The 15,850-nt window shown below is 42.0% G+C and overlaps 1 protein-coding gene across 12 annotated transcripts; it reads right to left on the bottom strand.

The window, feature by feature from the left end:
* Positions 1 to 493: 493 nt before the first annotated feature.
* On the bottom strand, positions 494 to 15,618 carry bin1b (bridging integrator 1b). 12 transcript variants are annotated; one of them, XM_086032825.1, is made up of 19 exons: positions 15,168 to 15,618; positions 11,020 to 11,100; positions 10,887 to 10,941; positions 10,018 to 10,112; positions 9,835 to 9,870; positions 9,587 to 9,682; positions 8,534 to 8,641; positions 7,232 to 7,324; positions 5,932 to 6,017; positions 5,005 to 5,080; positions 4,855 to 4,910; positions 4,736 to 4,777; positions 4,217 to 4,259; positions 3,013 to 3,105; positions 2,775 to 2,795; positions 2,399 to 2,584; positions 1,426 to 1,479; positions 1,260 to 1,361; positions 494 to 1,172 (listed from the first exon to the last, which is right to left on the bottom strand). In XM_086032825.1, the coding sequence occupies exons 1-19, from the start codon at positions 15,255 to 15,257 to the stop codon at positions 1,071 to 1,073; spliced, it is 1,515 nt and encodes a 504-aa protein (XP_085888951.1). In that variant the 5' UTR covers positions 15,258 to 15,618; the 3' UTR covers positions 494 to 1,070. The 12 variants fall into 12 exon arrangements, with proteins under 12 accessions (XP_085888951.1, XP_085888874.1, XP_085889129.1 ...); XM_086032748.1 differs by having other exon boundaries at positions 1,426 to 1,482; XM_086033003.1 differs by lacking the exon at positions 9,835 to 9,870 and having other exon boundaries at positions 1,426 to 1,482.
* Positions 15,619 to 15,850: the final 232 nt, after the last annotated feature.

A 15,850-nucleotide genomic window follows, 5' to 3' on the forward strand; every position in this document is an offset into this window, starting at 1 on the left:
AACAAGAACCGCTAAATTAGCCCAAAAATTGTTGTGAGATTATTTTTTAACACAACAAATCACTCTTAGCAAATAATGTCTCTTCAATAAGGTCATGAATGGAGACTAGCTTGTGCGATGTTATGATGCTACTGTCTTCTGTTTTTTTTCTTCCTTAAAGTGGAGGTCAACCCAAACATTTTTTTCAAGTATATGTTCTATGCAAGTCCACTAGTTGAAACAAGGCATTCTGATAAATATTGCGTTTGTGGGATAAGAGTTAATCCACCCGTATGGTATAGTATAGTATGATAATGGCTGCCATCAAGACCTAAAATGCCCAAAAAAGTCATGTGCACCTTAAGATGAAGATGTTTGGTGGTGACCACTTGACTTGTACCTTCCAAGGTAGCCTTGTAACATTCGCCATCCATGTTCCCTGGTTACTTACACTGCACATCTCATTTTGGTGGATCCAAAAGGCTAGACCCATTTGTAATAAACACACGACACGACAGGCTTCATCACACTTTAATGATAATTATACTGTATAATATGACCGTTCATGGAGGTTTTCCGCCTGACTGAACTTTGCCCAAACTTTTGATGTATCCATCAAAAAAGAAAAAGATGCATGAAAGCAGACATACTGACATGCCAAACACGATCATCAAAAGTTGAGGTGAGATTTATCTTTTTTCCATCACAATTTCAATTAGCACACTGGTGTCCTCCAGGGCTCTGGTTGGACGCCTTGCTTCACTGTCACCTCAGTCCGAGCTGTACTTTTTATGCAATGCTCAAAGTCTGCCACTGACACACTCCATGACTTCCTGCCTCGTTCACTCGTCACCGATATTTGTGGGTGAATTCGGCACAAATGATTAAACGTGGAGAATAAGAACTTCAAAAAGATAAGAGACTGTCCCTGTTTCAAGACGTACATATCAAATGCATTCAGTAGACTTCAATCTTGAAGGAGTTCTTCAGTTTACAAATGACACAATGTTCAGACTGACAAATGAATAATTTCATTATTCATGTTTTATTCCAAATAATCCGGGAGCGCCTCGGGGAAGCGGGCGTGGACTTCAAAGCTTCTGCGTGAAGTTCTCGGGGAAGACACCTTTGGGTGAAATATCTTTGTTACGCATCCAGAGAGATTCCTGCACGCCCAGGAGCCAGCCGTCGTCCTACGAAACACACACGGACACAAACAAACATTTGAGCAGCCACACATGCAGCAGTGTGTCAAGCGATTCTGGAGGGACAACACTGACTTGTTCGTCCGGGTTGTCGAAGGCCAAAACGAGCACGACGTCTCCAACATTCAGCTCCAGCTCGTCGCCATCAGTGGCCGCATATTCGTGGATGGCTTTGACCTGAAGCAGGACGTTTGAGTCAGTATAAAAAGTCACTCAGCCCGTCGCCAGTGTGACGGCTCACCTTGTAGAGGAACCCAGGAGGGAGCTTGTAGTCTGAGCTGATGGATTCGGAACCCTGCTGGCAAAAAAAAAGTCACGTGAATTCTATGAAAAGAATATATGAGGCAAGTTGTGCACTTCCAAAATATATGACAGATAAAAACATGACGAGTTTAGTAATAATCTGCACGAATTTGACTCCCAGTCTAATAGGTTTACCGCATATTTGTGGTTTGGTGTTCATCAATTAACATATTTGGATATTTTTGGTGTGCCCTGCGACTGGCTGGCGACCAGTTCAGGGTGTAGTCTGCCTTCGCCCATTGACGGCTGGGATAGGCTCCAGCAACTCCCCGCGACCCTGTATAGGATAAGCGGTTTGGAAGATGACATGACATGACATGGATATTTTTGGAGGTGGAACATATCTGTACTTGTTTCAAATGCTCACCTCGTCACTGTTTTTGTGATAAGGAAAGCCCTGTCTCATTTAAAAATATTGCTTGCGCCAATTTGTAGCATATTGCTGTCATGGGATTATGTTGAAGTGAGAGGAGAAGCTTTATTCGCTCAGGACGTAGCCTTGTCTAAAACGTGTCACCGTGCCACAAGATTTTGCCAAAGCAATATTGTCTACTTTTGTCTGAATTAAGAATCACTTCGACACAGTTGCTTGGTACTGAGATGGCGTCAAAACAATGCTTTTGTCTACATGAAGCTCCTCAACTCACTTCAAAATAGTTCCTTGGCTACAAGATGCCACGAAATGGTGGCATATAACTACATTTGTCTAAATGAAACCCCTCCATTCACAAAAGGTGCAAAAGTAATACTTGCGCCGCTTTGGCCTTGGCACAAAAACAACAAAGAGGTGAATGCGTGAATGTCGATTAGTGAATATGTGGGGGAACACTGCATGTGACTTCGGATTCTTGAATTCCAGGCTGAGTTTTATCGAGGAACCCGACCCCTGTTTGAAGAGGTCCTACCCACACCTGTTCATCATGGGCCCAGCCTGCCTGGCCCACATCACAGGACCAAGTGGGCTCAGGGTACAACTCAGCACGGTTCGCCCCCCAGTGGGGCTGTGTGTCACTCTGGGAGCCTCCGTCATTGTAGGCCCATCCACCCTCAGCCTGCTCTTGGGCCTGCTCCTCATCCTGGGCAACAGGCTGGTCATGCTACGGGGTCAAAGGTCGTGGAGCATCCCAGAGCGTTCGGAAGCAATAGACGGAAGGATGTTGGCGGGAGGTGTTTAGTGGGTGAGTGGGCGGAGTTGCGATGGGTGTCAACATGCAGAAGAGCAGAAAGCAAGTTTGAGTGAAAAGCTTTTGTCGCTTTAAAATCCCAAAGAAGGGAGACCATTCTTACCCTTGAGTCCCAAGATGGCACCTTCATGCAGCAGTAAAGACAAATATAGTAGCTTAATGAGGCGACGTGAGCGTAAATGAATAAGGCTAAAAAGCTGCAACATAAAGGTAATCGATAATAACACACTAATCTTTGTGTGTATGTGGTATGGGATTAACATCAAGCTTGCGGGTGTGGTTTAGGGTGGGATACTGAACATCTGGGACACTATGAAGGTTCGGTCTAACCATCAGCTGACCTGTGTTGTTCTGGACTCAGTGTTATTGTCAGACGTACTGTCATCAAGCGGTTCATCATGCTGCGGAGGCCGGCTGGGCAGCGGGCTGGGCCTCTTCCAAACACGTGCACATGCAGAAGCACAAATGTCAGTGTACAGTCGGCCCTTGACCAAATTCATTCGGCGACCAATCTTAGAACGCATTTGACTGGTACATCAAATCAATTTTCTGCCATTAAAATGGACTGAAATACCATTAACCCATGACGGCCCCATTGTTTTGTTGAGTGTTTTTATTAAAAAAGAAAAAGAGAACACTGTTTGTATAAAAACATACGGAGAAGGTAAAGAAATAACCGAAAGTCAAAACAACAACTACTGTTTTCCATCGGTATTACAGAATATCAAAATTCATGCCTACTTGGATCGCTACACTTGACTTTTTATGAAATCAACGCTAGCTACCGACCTGCTCACACATTACCTATGAAAACAAACATCCAGGCTAGACTGAAACCAAAGAACCAAACTCATGGTGGACCCTTGCAATACATCTATTCAAATGCTACGGGTTCCGAGTGTACTACAATACTCACAATCGTATCTCAAATTTTGACTCGCAACCACCCCTAATTCACCAAGTGACTGCTCATAAAAAATAAATTTAAAAAAACACTTAAAGCAGAAGTCAACCCAAACATATTTTCAAAGAATATGTTCAATGCAAGCCCACTAGTTGAAACACAGCATTCTGATTAATATTGCGTTTTTGGAGTACGAGTTAAGCAACAAAATGCACCTGTTTTTAGCTATCTCTGGGGCGGCCATTTTGTCACTTCTGTCGACTGAAAATGAAATCACACACCCTCAGTGCTCAGATAACGACCAATCATAGCTCAGCTTCAGAAAACAGGTGCGCTGTGATTAGTTGTTATCTGAGCCCTGAGCAACTGTGATGTCATTTTCAGTCGACAGAAGTGACAAAATGGCCGCCCATAGAGATGGCTAAAAATGGGTGGATTTTGCTACTTAACTCAGATTTTATATTAATCATATTGCCTTGTTTCAACTAGTGAGCCTGCATAGAACATGTTTGGGTTGACTTCCCTTTAAGTTGGGGCACTCGTTAGTCAAGGTAACACTATACATGCATCTGATTGACGTGTTCAGAGAAATGGGATGCAGCAACATGAGAACAAAGTACAATTATTTATTTTTTTGTTACCGTCGGTGGCGAGCTGGCTGCCTGGCTGTGGTTGGCTTCCTCACTGCAAGACACAAATACAGGAGGAGAAAAGTTACACAAAATGACATGACACAATCCTTGTCACAAATGACCACGTGGCCAACGACGGAGACAGTCACAACTGCTCAGGTAGCTGCAGTAACATAAGTCGTTTTTTGCAGAGGATAAAGAATACATGCCTGAGTGAGTATTGCTCTATTATCTGTATACATGTTGCTGCACCATTTTGGGCTCAAATATACATTGCTTAAAGGGTTTTAAAACAGTGACATCAATGCTATTCTTTAGCCCGTCTACAGCATTTTAGCATAGTGTGTTAGCATTAAGCAAGCAGACTTACGTATAACGACATGGTTATTTTCAATACACGTTTAATTGTATTTGTTTTGCGTTTAGTTTGACAGTTAACTTCAACTGAGACGCAGATGGTTGACACTCCCAAACATGAGAATGAAAACGGAGCCATGAAAAGCATGCAGCAGCCATGCAGCAGATTACCTCTTGGCCTGGTCTCCTGCCTTGGCTGCTGCTCCGTCATTTCTACAGTTGGGGGTGAGGGACATTACTCTCTGTCTCTACATGTTACCGTGATCGCCTCTAAAATCGGATGGACTTACTTGAGCTGCCTCTGCTCTTCAAGTTTGGTCATGATGTCATTCAGGTTTTGACTCAGCTGAAGATGAGGAAGGCGGATCATGAAGGAGGACAAAGACGCTCTGATCAACTCATGGACAGGGTTTGTCAGAAAAGTTCACCGAGTGACTCACCTTGCTCATCTCTTTGTGGAACTTCTCTTGATGACCCGCCAGATTCTGGAATGTGTTAACATAGACGCCAACACGGCTAGCCGTGTGGACACACAAACACACACACATCAGTCAGGTTGAATGGTTAAAAATACAGTATAGCACCTTGACCTACGGTTGGCCAAATGTACGAGGTTTTGCAGGTAGAAGAAATCGCTTTGTTGATTTTTGGCTTTGTGTTTTTGCCAGTGTTGTGCTGCGAGCCTGGAGAGGCTAGCAGCTTGGGAGCTAGCAGCAATTCCATAAGCAAAGTAGCTATCCAAGTAGGAATACATTTTTGACTCATGTGCTAATGGTAGTCGACTGGAATCAACGTTGCGGTGGGAGAAAAAACCTAAACTACGAGGGAGATAGTGGATAAAAGTGGACGGTTTCAATAAGCACGAATAGCGTAACAACACACACTTTCAGCTTGTCTGCAAAAACAATTCAATTCATTCCTTTAAATTTTCCTTTATTATGTTTTTGTACAATCCGCTGCTATTTCCCTTTATTAAAAACACATAGCAAAAAAAACATTGTTGTGTTTTGGGGGGCTGAAATGGATTAATGTCTTTTCAATTAATTTCGATTGGAAAAATTGACTTGCTATAAAAGTACAGTGAACACCCACATATTCATGTTTCAGCATTTAAAATTTCTCTTTTTTTAACTGTCCTCCATTATCTGAAAAAACTATTTGCTGTATTTAATAATTTGGCGCCATCTTGCTTTCAAGGAGGGTATGTTGAAGTGGGTTGAAGAGTTTCAGTAATATTTTTTGTGGCATTTTGCACAGGTCTCAGTTCTTCATCAATCGTCGGGCGCTGACTTTAGAGTGAGTTACAAGTTTAATTGTTCAGTCAAGGTACAATTCTGGAGTGTTCAGATGCGGTGGTCCTGTTTCACCTGTCCCACAGCACTGGAAGCTGGTCTTGTAATTCCACGTTCAGCTCTTCGAAAATCTTTTGAGAGCGACCCAGCTCTTCCTCGGCCTACATGCATACGCACACACAAACAACGAACCACAACTCAAAGTCAATATCATCCAGCGATGCATATAAATCTATAGGCATATAATATAATAACGCAGGCAACAATGTGTAATACATATAAAGCGTCCCATCAAAATGGGGCCACATCAGGCAACTTGCACATCAACTCACAGGCCATGAAATGCTGTCAGCTGTCATTTTGGACAGACCCATCAAAGCTTTGAACATTAATCTGAATTGGTGAAACAAGGCATTCTGATCAATATTGCATTTGTGGAATAGAAGTTAATCCGCTCGTTTTTAGCCATCTCTGGGGGCTGTCATTTTGTCACTTTTGTCGACTGAAAATCACAACTGCTCAGGTAACGACCAATCACGGCTGACCTCTTTTTTGAAGCTGAGCCCTGAGCAGTTGTGATGTCATTTTCAGTCGACAGAAACGACAAAATGGCCGCCCCCTGAGATGTCTAAAACTGGGTGGATTTTGCTGCTTAACTCATATTCCACAAACGCAATATTAATCCGAATGCCGTGTTTCAACTAGTGGGCCTGCTGGGAACATATTCCTGAAAAAAATATGTTTGGGTTGATTTCCCATTTAAGACAACTTGTCAACAATCTGTGCCAGGGTACTTCCAGGTGGCAGAATGCAAGTGACCGCTGACCTTTAACCACGACAAAAACTTGTGTATGGGGTTGCGCTACCAGATATACCGTGACATTTAAAAAAGAAAAAAATCCTTCCCAAAACAATATACATTATTCCAGAAACATACACATAATAAATACATATAGTTGTGCAGCGAAGATCGCAAGACGGCCCAGCGGCATAGTAGCTTCTTGTAAAAGTACAGACTAACCAACCAAACCTCCATCATCGGGTTTATTCAAGGCATTATATCACAAGTATGTATAAACTATTAGGTCGGTCGGCTTGTCGTTGAGTATTTTAGCAAACATCATGGTTAGCCTGCTAGCTAACATCAGCCCTACACTGCATTATCCATTTGAGCAAAAATTGCACATCTGTGCCAGGAATCCAATCCTCACTCAAGCCATTGAACCTGTTATCTCAGTGGCTCTGCCTTGGCAGAAGGGTTTGTTTCCTGGGGGTGCCAACGGACTGCGAACACTTGGGCTGTTGCCACCCGGAAGTACTTGAGACGTCAAGATCAAATGTCCTCTGTAGGTTTGAATTTAGGGTCATTCGTCACCTGGTTGTACGAGAGGTTAGTCTGAGCCACTTGGTGGGCTGAGAGCAAACCCTGAGCCCAGCTTGGCGCCGCCATCTCCAACAGGGCCGCAGGCTGGCCACGCACACCATGCAGACAAAGGGGAGGAAGACCGTTGCGGGGGTTAAGGGTCAAGAAGAGCGGAAGTGGGAGGGTGACAACGAGCAGGAGGAAGCAGAAGTGATGGAGGAACAAGACAAAAGCCAAGAAAAAGTAAATAGTTCCAAACAACAGCAATCGTGTTAGTGAGTTTTTGGTAAGTGAACAGTAAACAAGTAACAACGCTACATTTAATGCAGGGGTTCCCAACATACGGCCCGCGGGGCAAAACGGGCCAGCGGAGGAGTTCAGTTTGGACCTAGGATGAATTTGAAAGTGAAATGGTACTGCAGAAACCCTGCAGTTATGTTTTAGGTTAAGAATGATATAATTTATGACTGTCTGTGAGGGCGTCCTGACTTGTGATTGGATGAAAAAGCCAAGGGGGTGGGGCAAAATAAGGATCCTCTTCCTTCCTCCTTCCTTTGAGCAGCTACTGTGGTTTAACAGCCTTTGGTTCATCCCTCAAAGACAGAAGGCTCAGATGGTTCTTAAAGAGTCAACCCAAACATGTTCTATGCAAGCCCACTAGTTGAAACAAGGCATTCTGATAAGTATTGCGTTTGTGGAAAAAGAGTTAATCCACTCGTTTTTAGCCATCTCTGGGGACGGCCATTTTGTCACTTCTGTCGACTGAAAATGACATCACAACATGCTCAGCTAACGACCAATCACGGCGGAACTGTTTTCTGAAGATGAGCCGTGACACAACTGCTCAGGGTCATTGCCTGAGCCCCGAGCAGTTGTGATGTCATTTTCAGTCGACAGAAGTGACAAAATGGCCGGCCCCTGAGATGGCTACAAACGAGTGCATTTTGCTGCTTAACTCATATTCCACAAACGCAGTATTAATCAGGATGCCGTGTTTCAACTAGTGGGCCTGCTGGGAACATATTCTTGAAAAACAATGTTTGGGTTGGATTTCGACTTTAATGCTTCATGAAATCATAGTATATTCAATATTGATCTAGATTTTCCTATTTTCTTTGGACTGATTGTCATTAAAATTTAGGGGGGAAAAAATCCATCCACCCATTTTCTGTAGTTCTTGGTGATCTGCAGGCAATCCCAACTGTTTTGGGGCAAAAGGCAGGGTGCATCCTGGACTGGTAGCCAGCCAATCGCAGGACACATATAGACAACCATGTTTCCAGTAAAAAAAACATGACATGCTGACGTCGTTACCTTGGCAATCTTGGCCTCGTCCTTTTTCTTGCCCTTCTGTAAGGAGGCAAAGTGGTGCCTGGCGCTGTCAAAGTCCACCATCTTACGGTCCCGCTTTGCAATGCGAGCCTGTAGAGAGAAGAGTTAGCAGGTCCTCGGTATCCAGTGGACTCACCGCTTGCTCAATTACGCACATCTCATTTATGATATGTAGAGTTTAGCCCCGTTTATCGCGGGGAATACGGCACCTACAGTGGGGCAGTACAATACAGACATACCGATACACATGGAGACGGTCACGTCTCCACAGAAAAACTGCAGTAAAATTAGAAATTTTTCGCAGAGAATAAAAATATATGCTTGAGAGTATTGTTGTATCGTCTTTCTAACTGCATTTTATCTAGGGCTGAACAATTAATTAAATTGAAATAGACATCTAAATGTAGTAGAATGCAATTTTCAAATCACAGAGGTTGCAATTCGGAAAAAATGAAAAACCTTGGAATCGGACCTTCCACGTACTGCCTTTTGCTGATGCCACACTTGTTTGGTAGAATTTTGTTAAGTTGTTGTGTTAAAGTGTTCAATAAGATAATCATTCGAATTGAAGTACATAAACTGTTTTTATTATATTAATTCATAGATCATCAGCCTTTGTTTTACAATAAGCTTAACCTGTACGACCAAAACATTTACATTACAGTAATAAATCAGATTTTGTTTGTTGTTATACACATTCATCTATTGCTTGTGTTTGTTAAAGATTACATAAAGAGGAAAGAGGAAAGTGAAAAAAAATTATTGCTTGGTAAAATTGCAGTCACAATACTTGGGGGGGTTGCAATTAGATTACTTTCTCTAAATCATTCAGATCTAATTTAAACCAATATCTACTGTATATGGTTACTTTACAGTATTTATATTAATATAAAAAGTTGTAAAATGCATTAAAAATGCATGCTGTTGGGTGTGGTCCGAAGAAAAGCAAAACAACAACAATATAGCGGCGGTTCACTCTTAAGAACCATCTGTTAACACAACCTCAATATTGCCACATTTAGACATTTAAAAAACCTTGATATCAGGGAACTGAGCCAGGTATGAATCAATGGTGAGCATCGAGTTGTCTGTGATGTTCTGATGGAAGTCCAACCACAGAGTGTCTGTGTCCTACAAAACACACACATGCACATCGATTCACATTTAGTGCAATGCAAATAGACATTTATCTGCTTCTACAAATAAGTATCTGTCTTAGTTTTCTGGTGGTTTATTTGGACCTATATTCTGGTCATTACATTCTTAACCAATCTACATTTTACCTCCAAGTTATTGTCCATCTCCTTCTCTATCATCTCCTTCAGCAGGAAGGACACACGCATGCATTTAAAGCAAAGAAAGTGACAACAGAGCGAAATAAAAGTGAGGCGGTGGTCAAAAGAAAAAGGCGGAGAGGTTGAGTTCAGGATAAGGCAGGCAGCCGAGTTCAAAGATCGGAATCTCACCTCCACCATGGCGTCCATCTCCTCTTTGCCAAACCACTCGGGCTCGTACATGTCGGCCAGGCAGTCCTGCAGCCTTCGTGACGCGTCGTGCAAAGCTGAAACGTATCAGAGAAGAACGCGTGGCAGACTGTCACTTCAAATGAACTGATTGTTGATGAAATGCCTGAACTGCGGCGCACAAAGCAGAAGAACAATCCTGCTGTCCAGAGTGAGGGGCGCAATTTCCCAGGGCGGAGTACTGACAACTTTTGACAAGATGGAGACACCTGTTGCTGACTCTGTTGATGACGACCAAAACGACAACAATGTTGAGCTCACGAGGATAACGTTACACACCCCTGGGCATATTTACAGGAAAGCTTTTTGTACACAATGCTACAATGACAGAAATATTTGCAAATACCTGAAGAAGCACATGGAGATAGATTAAACTAATTGATATTGAGCCACTGTAGTCAAAATGTGATGTTCTTTTTGTTATCATGAGCTTGTTTGAGTCTATGGTTAACATGGTGGCCAGGCTAATGTGTGCTAACTAACTTTGCTATTAGCCAATATTAGCTGCATTTCTTTACTTACTTTACACAACTAAAGTATTTTTCTAAAGAAACGACATAAACAATAAACACTCACTTATTTAAAAAAAATATATTACTTTAACACTTAAGTACAAATCAGAAAATTAGGTTAAATTACATGAAACTTAAGTACAGTATAGCAAACATTGGCTACTTTAAGACTTACCCCAGGAATAGTGTACAAGGTGACTTTTACTTCTACTAATGTTATTTTCTGTTAAGATACTTGTAGTTTTACCCAAGTGTCATATTCAGGTACTTTATAGAAGATTGTTCTATACTCTGTCTTACTCTTCACTGCTGTCATGTACGCTTTCAGATCCTTCTGCAGCTTGGTGCCTTCTCCCTGAGGTGAGAAAGGTCAAAGAGCACCCATTAGAAACAAAATTGATGTATGGTGAGTGAAAACTTGTGTGGTAATGACCATCTGCTTGTTGAAGTTGGCCACCATCTCCTCAAAGACAACATCTCTAGTCTCGTCCGCTTTGCCAAGTTTCTGCAAAACCTGAAAAGCACAGCGCCATGTTTACCAACGTCAAAAAACATGCAAACACAGGAGGGTCACAGCACAGTTTTGAACTTCCAGAAAGAGGTAAAGCCAGGTTTTTTCATTGGGTGGATGGGACGTCACTAATTTTCTCTGGCTGAAGAGGGGCGATGAGCGTGCATAACTGCGTGCATGAGTGCTTATTCACATGATTATAACCCCTCTCAGTAACCAAGAAGTCATTCTTTATCATACAATCCACAGTCAGGGTTTCATGAAATAAAATACACACATATCCAAAATCTTTGCTCAACACACTCATGATACAAGCAGGATAAGTATAAGGAAAACATTTTGCTGAGCTAAATTCATTTAATTTTTTTTACATTGCTTTGCTTTTGTGTACTATCTCATGGTTTACTCCTGTATCTCAGGTTTAAGTTTGGCCACTACGTAGCCCCGCCCCTGCCTCGGAACTGTGAGGTAGACATGCTAACCCATGTTTAATTGCAATCATTAGCTAACTTTGCATGTTTTGTTGGTCAGTTCACAAGATTAGTGAAGAGATTTTGATGCATAAAAGCATTAAATCAAATCAAATCAAGATCAACTTTGAATTGATAAAGGCATTAGAAGCGTCAAAAGAGTTAATAAAGCTATTTTTTTGCTGTTATTGTACCACATTAGTAAAACAGTTTCAACTGCAACAACAACTTAAAAACCAATTGCGAGTACTTTTCCCACTTCTTGTTGTACGTGTTCTATGCTCCAAACCTGCCTGATGCCTTTTTATCACCTTTGACCTTAAGATAAACCCAGATGTGGTTAGTGTGAGTGTCACCAGGTCACGAATGTTGCCAGATGACCAGTCCCAGCAAGCCACAATTAGCATGCCTTAAGGGACTTCCCCACAGCCTGCAACACACTCTCATATTTCTTCCTCCAACGCCACCGTCGGGGTTGACCTTGGTGCTGCAAGTGAGCACATGAGGCAACATCCATCCCATTTTCTAGAGTGCTTAATCTAACTTGGGTCATCGGGTTTGCTTGAATCTATACTGGAGGTGGGGTGCACCCGGGACTGGTCACCAGTCGGTGGCAGAGCACATATACTCCTCCCAAAAAGTTTGTGATTTGGGGGAATTTCCAAAAACGCACTATAATCTTGACAGGTGAACTTAATTTCACTTTTTGTAAACTTTGGAATGTAATGTCTCTAACAAGGAGCTGAATGGCAAAAATCAAAGCAGGTGTTTTATGATGATGATGATGATGATGATGATGAACGGCTCAATAAAAGTCCTGGTTCAATTAGAATTGGTATTTCAACTGTGTACTTCATCATGATTTTCACATTTTGACCAAAGCGAAACCTGACAACTGATCAACAGTACGAGGCTTCAAACAGGAAGTGGCATCAGCAGGTTGCAACAGAGATACAGAGAGACTGGACGAGTAACAGAAAAGCACAAGTGCAAGTGAAAATTCAAAAATGCGTTATTCTTTTTTTAAACACATGTGAGTTTTTCCTTATTAGAGAACAGCAAGTTGTGCAAAAATGACTGAAACAAAAGTTTACACAGGTCATATTAAGTTCACCTGTAAAGGTTATTGAGCAATTTTGGTCCAACTTGAAATTTAACCCAAGTCCAATACCCCAAAAGTTTTATGAGAAGCGTTGGCTATAGCCAAAGAAGCGTTCATCCTCACAATCATACTGCACCTACAATTTGGAGCCCAAAACTAAGCTAACATGGATATTGTTTTAAAGTGGAAGTCAACCGCAACATTTTCTTTAGAAGAATATGTTGTATGCAGGCCCACTAGTGGAAACATGGCATTAATATTGCATTTGTGGAATGTGAATTAATAAGCAGTAAAATCCACACGTTTTTGTCCATTGTGTTAAATTATCGATTTCACTTGTTGCATTATGACTATTTTGTTGTTCTATGTAAAGTGTTTTCTTACAGCTGTAGCTGTTGTGAAATGCGCTACATAAATAAAATTGTATTGTATTGTATTGTATTGTACCTCAGGGGGCGGCCATTTTGCCACTTCGGTCGACTGAAAATGACATCACAGATGTTCAGGGCTCAGATAACGACCAATCATGGCTCAGCTTCAGAAAAAAGGTGTGCTGCGATTGGTTGTTACCTGAGCCCTGAGCAACTAGTGAAGGCGCATAGAACATACAGTATTATTGCAAAGAATTGGGGGGGGGGGGGGGTTGACTTCCTCTTTAAATATGGGTGGAAGCCAGAGTTTCCAAAGAAAAGCCACACAAGCAAAGAGAGAACATGCAAACTCCACACAGAAAGGTCAGGATTGAGAGTCAAACCCCTCTCCTGCCCCATTCTTAAATAAAAAACTATTCAATAAGACCCCCTGTATGTGCAGGTTCAATGCCTCACGCATGACTGCAATGTGCCGGTGTTCAATTTCGGAAGCCAAAAATACACACAGACACTTTGTGGCTATGAGTGAAATGGGGAAGTGCGGCTAGGGGGGCTATTCATGGACATATGCATCTCCCCCTCAACCCCCTCTGGCACTGAAGCATACCGGGAGCCCTGCGAGGAAAGAGGGACAGGTGTGCACAGCAAGCAGGGCGTTAGATTCACGTGACTCATCCCAGAGAGGCTGGACATGAACAGCCCAAAGACTTCATGTTTTTCTTTGGCCGCTTCACTTGCAAACATGCAGGCAGAGCGATAAGCAATGAGGGCTTTTGTGGCTGCAAGGCGATGCCAGTCAACAGACAGCTGCAGCCCACACCCAATGTCCCCAACACGACAGCCGGCCCCCACACAGAGGATGGAACTTTGACCAATCAAAAAGCTCATATTATTAAATATCAATCACTTACTTATCATTCGTCTTTGTCTTTGTCTTGAAGTTCAAATGACACATCTGTCATTTATATTATAAAGTAAATCCAATTGGAGCGTGTTTGGGCTGTTTGGGCACCACCACAAATTGAAAATAAGACCGACCTGAGAATGGTCATCCCTTTTGTGACTCCGTGTGTGCACGTGCAAGATGATTAAAAGCTAAAAGATCAGCAGGCGTTAACTTAACACTAACACTAAGACAGTAAATTAGACAGTAGGGAAGAAATTGCTTCACAGTTCACACTGAGGATCCGGCATATGTTTTTTTGCATTTTTTATGGGTAATCTGGTATCTATCTATCTATCTATCTATCTATCTATCTATCTATCTATCTATCTATCTATCTATCTATCTATCTATCTATCTATCTATCTATCTATCTATCCCATCCCATTGACCTATCCATCGATGGATGGATGGATGGATGGATGGATGATAGATAGATAGATAGATAGATAGATAGATAGATAGATAGATAGATAGATAGATAGATAGATAGATAGATAGATAGATAGATAGATATTAGCTGGCTAGTTTTTAGCTACCATCTGTTCTCATCTGATTTGAGCTCTACATTTGAAGGCTTTTTCTGTGTTGGACAAAAAAATTATTGCGTATCATATGTGATTTATAGATATGTTTTATTGTTTTATTTTATTTATTGTTTATCTACTTTCAGTTCGATGAACACTAGAAACGGAACTTTTTTGAAACTCAAAATGTGGACTTTGAATTTCCCCAAAATGTAACAATTGTCTTTGTTGTACTGTGTCTGCATCACAAACACTTCAAATTTGAATAAAAAAAAAATCTAACAATCAATCAAAAAATCCTCATATAAATAACGTTAGGTTCTTCACGACTTTTTTCTTCTTTCATATCTTGGTGGTTATTTAGTCTCCCTGTCGCTCTCTACTGGAGAGCAGCGGCCCTGCAGTCACTTTGAGTTTTTTCGGGGGTGGTGGGGGGCGATAAGGGCACCCAAGAAATTAAAGTGTATATCATAAACTAGTTTTTGAAACAGCCCACGGGTAGACTTGATTTGATGTGATTAACCAGACTAATCCAATCATTTAAATAAAACAGTTGAAATAAAGTGTGCTCGAGAATGACTTTCCAAAGAGCAATACTGTACACTTAAATGAGTTCCCAAGATGAAAGGACACATGAGAGAAAGGTTTTTGCCCTACCTTCTCCTGGGCTCTGCTCAGCCTCTTCTGGACCGTGATGGCCAGTTTTCCGGCGGTGACCCCCTTCGCACTGTTCCCAGTCTCGGCCATGACTTGCTGCGTTCTGGACTGAGGCGCTACCGACTCAGTGGTGAGTGACAAGTGTCTCCAGTGGATACGAATTGTGCGTAAAAGTCACCGGACGCCGAGTTGGCTCGCTGCGCGTAATTTTAATCCCGTCGGAGCTTCTTAAAGGAGCAGCGTGTAACCTAATCCGGATTTTGTGCGAGTCCACAAGAAAAAGGGCGATAAAGTTGACGTGGAACCGAACAGAACCCTTCTGATCTGCTAATTCATGAAGACTTGCACTCTAAATGTGGACCTATTGGGTTTCGTCGTCATCTTGCTCTTAAAGCGTAGCGCTGCTGGTATTATTAGGCGACACCTGGCGTGTGCGGCTTTCGGGCCCGTGCTTGACGCTCATTTGTGCGCGCGCAATTTTCCAGTCAGTCAGATGGGGTGCACATGCAAGGCGACACCACCAGAGGGCAGTAATGAAACAATGCCTTCTTTTTCACAGATTTATTTCCAAAAAATAAATATTTTCTCCCACCACAACTTCTTGTTGACAAGAAAATCTTAAATACATAGCAAATTCTCCTAAAACATATATCATTGTTACTTACACATTTTAGAGAAGGAAT

Source organism: Filicampus tigris, chromosome 1 (assembly GCF_054856515.1).
Source record: "Filicampus tigris isolate MCC_2025a chromosome 1, RoL_Ftig_1.0, whole genome shotgun sequence".
Classification (NCBI taxonomy): Eukaryota; Metazoa; Chordata; class Actinopteri; order Syngnathiformes; family Syngnathidae; genus Filicampus; species Filicampus tigris.

What these genes read in the sequence shown, in the direction of transcription:
- bin1b (XM_086032748.1), bottom strand. Translation starts at nt 15,257, where the DNA reads ATGGCCGAGACTGGGAACAGTGCGAAGGGGGTCACCGCCGGAAAACTG. An exon ending in ACGAGGCCAAGATTGCCAAG is followed by an intron (nt 7,325 to 8,533) that starts GTAACGACGTCA and finishes GTGCGTGGCCAG; the next exon opens with CCTGCGGCCCTGTTGGAGAT. An exon ending in TCCACAAAGAGATGAGCAAG is followed by an intron (nt 4,911 to 5,004) that starts GTGAGTCACTCG and finishes CCTCATCTTCAG; the next exon opens with CTGAGTCAAAACCTGAATGA.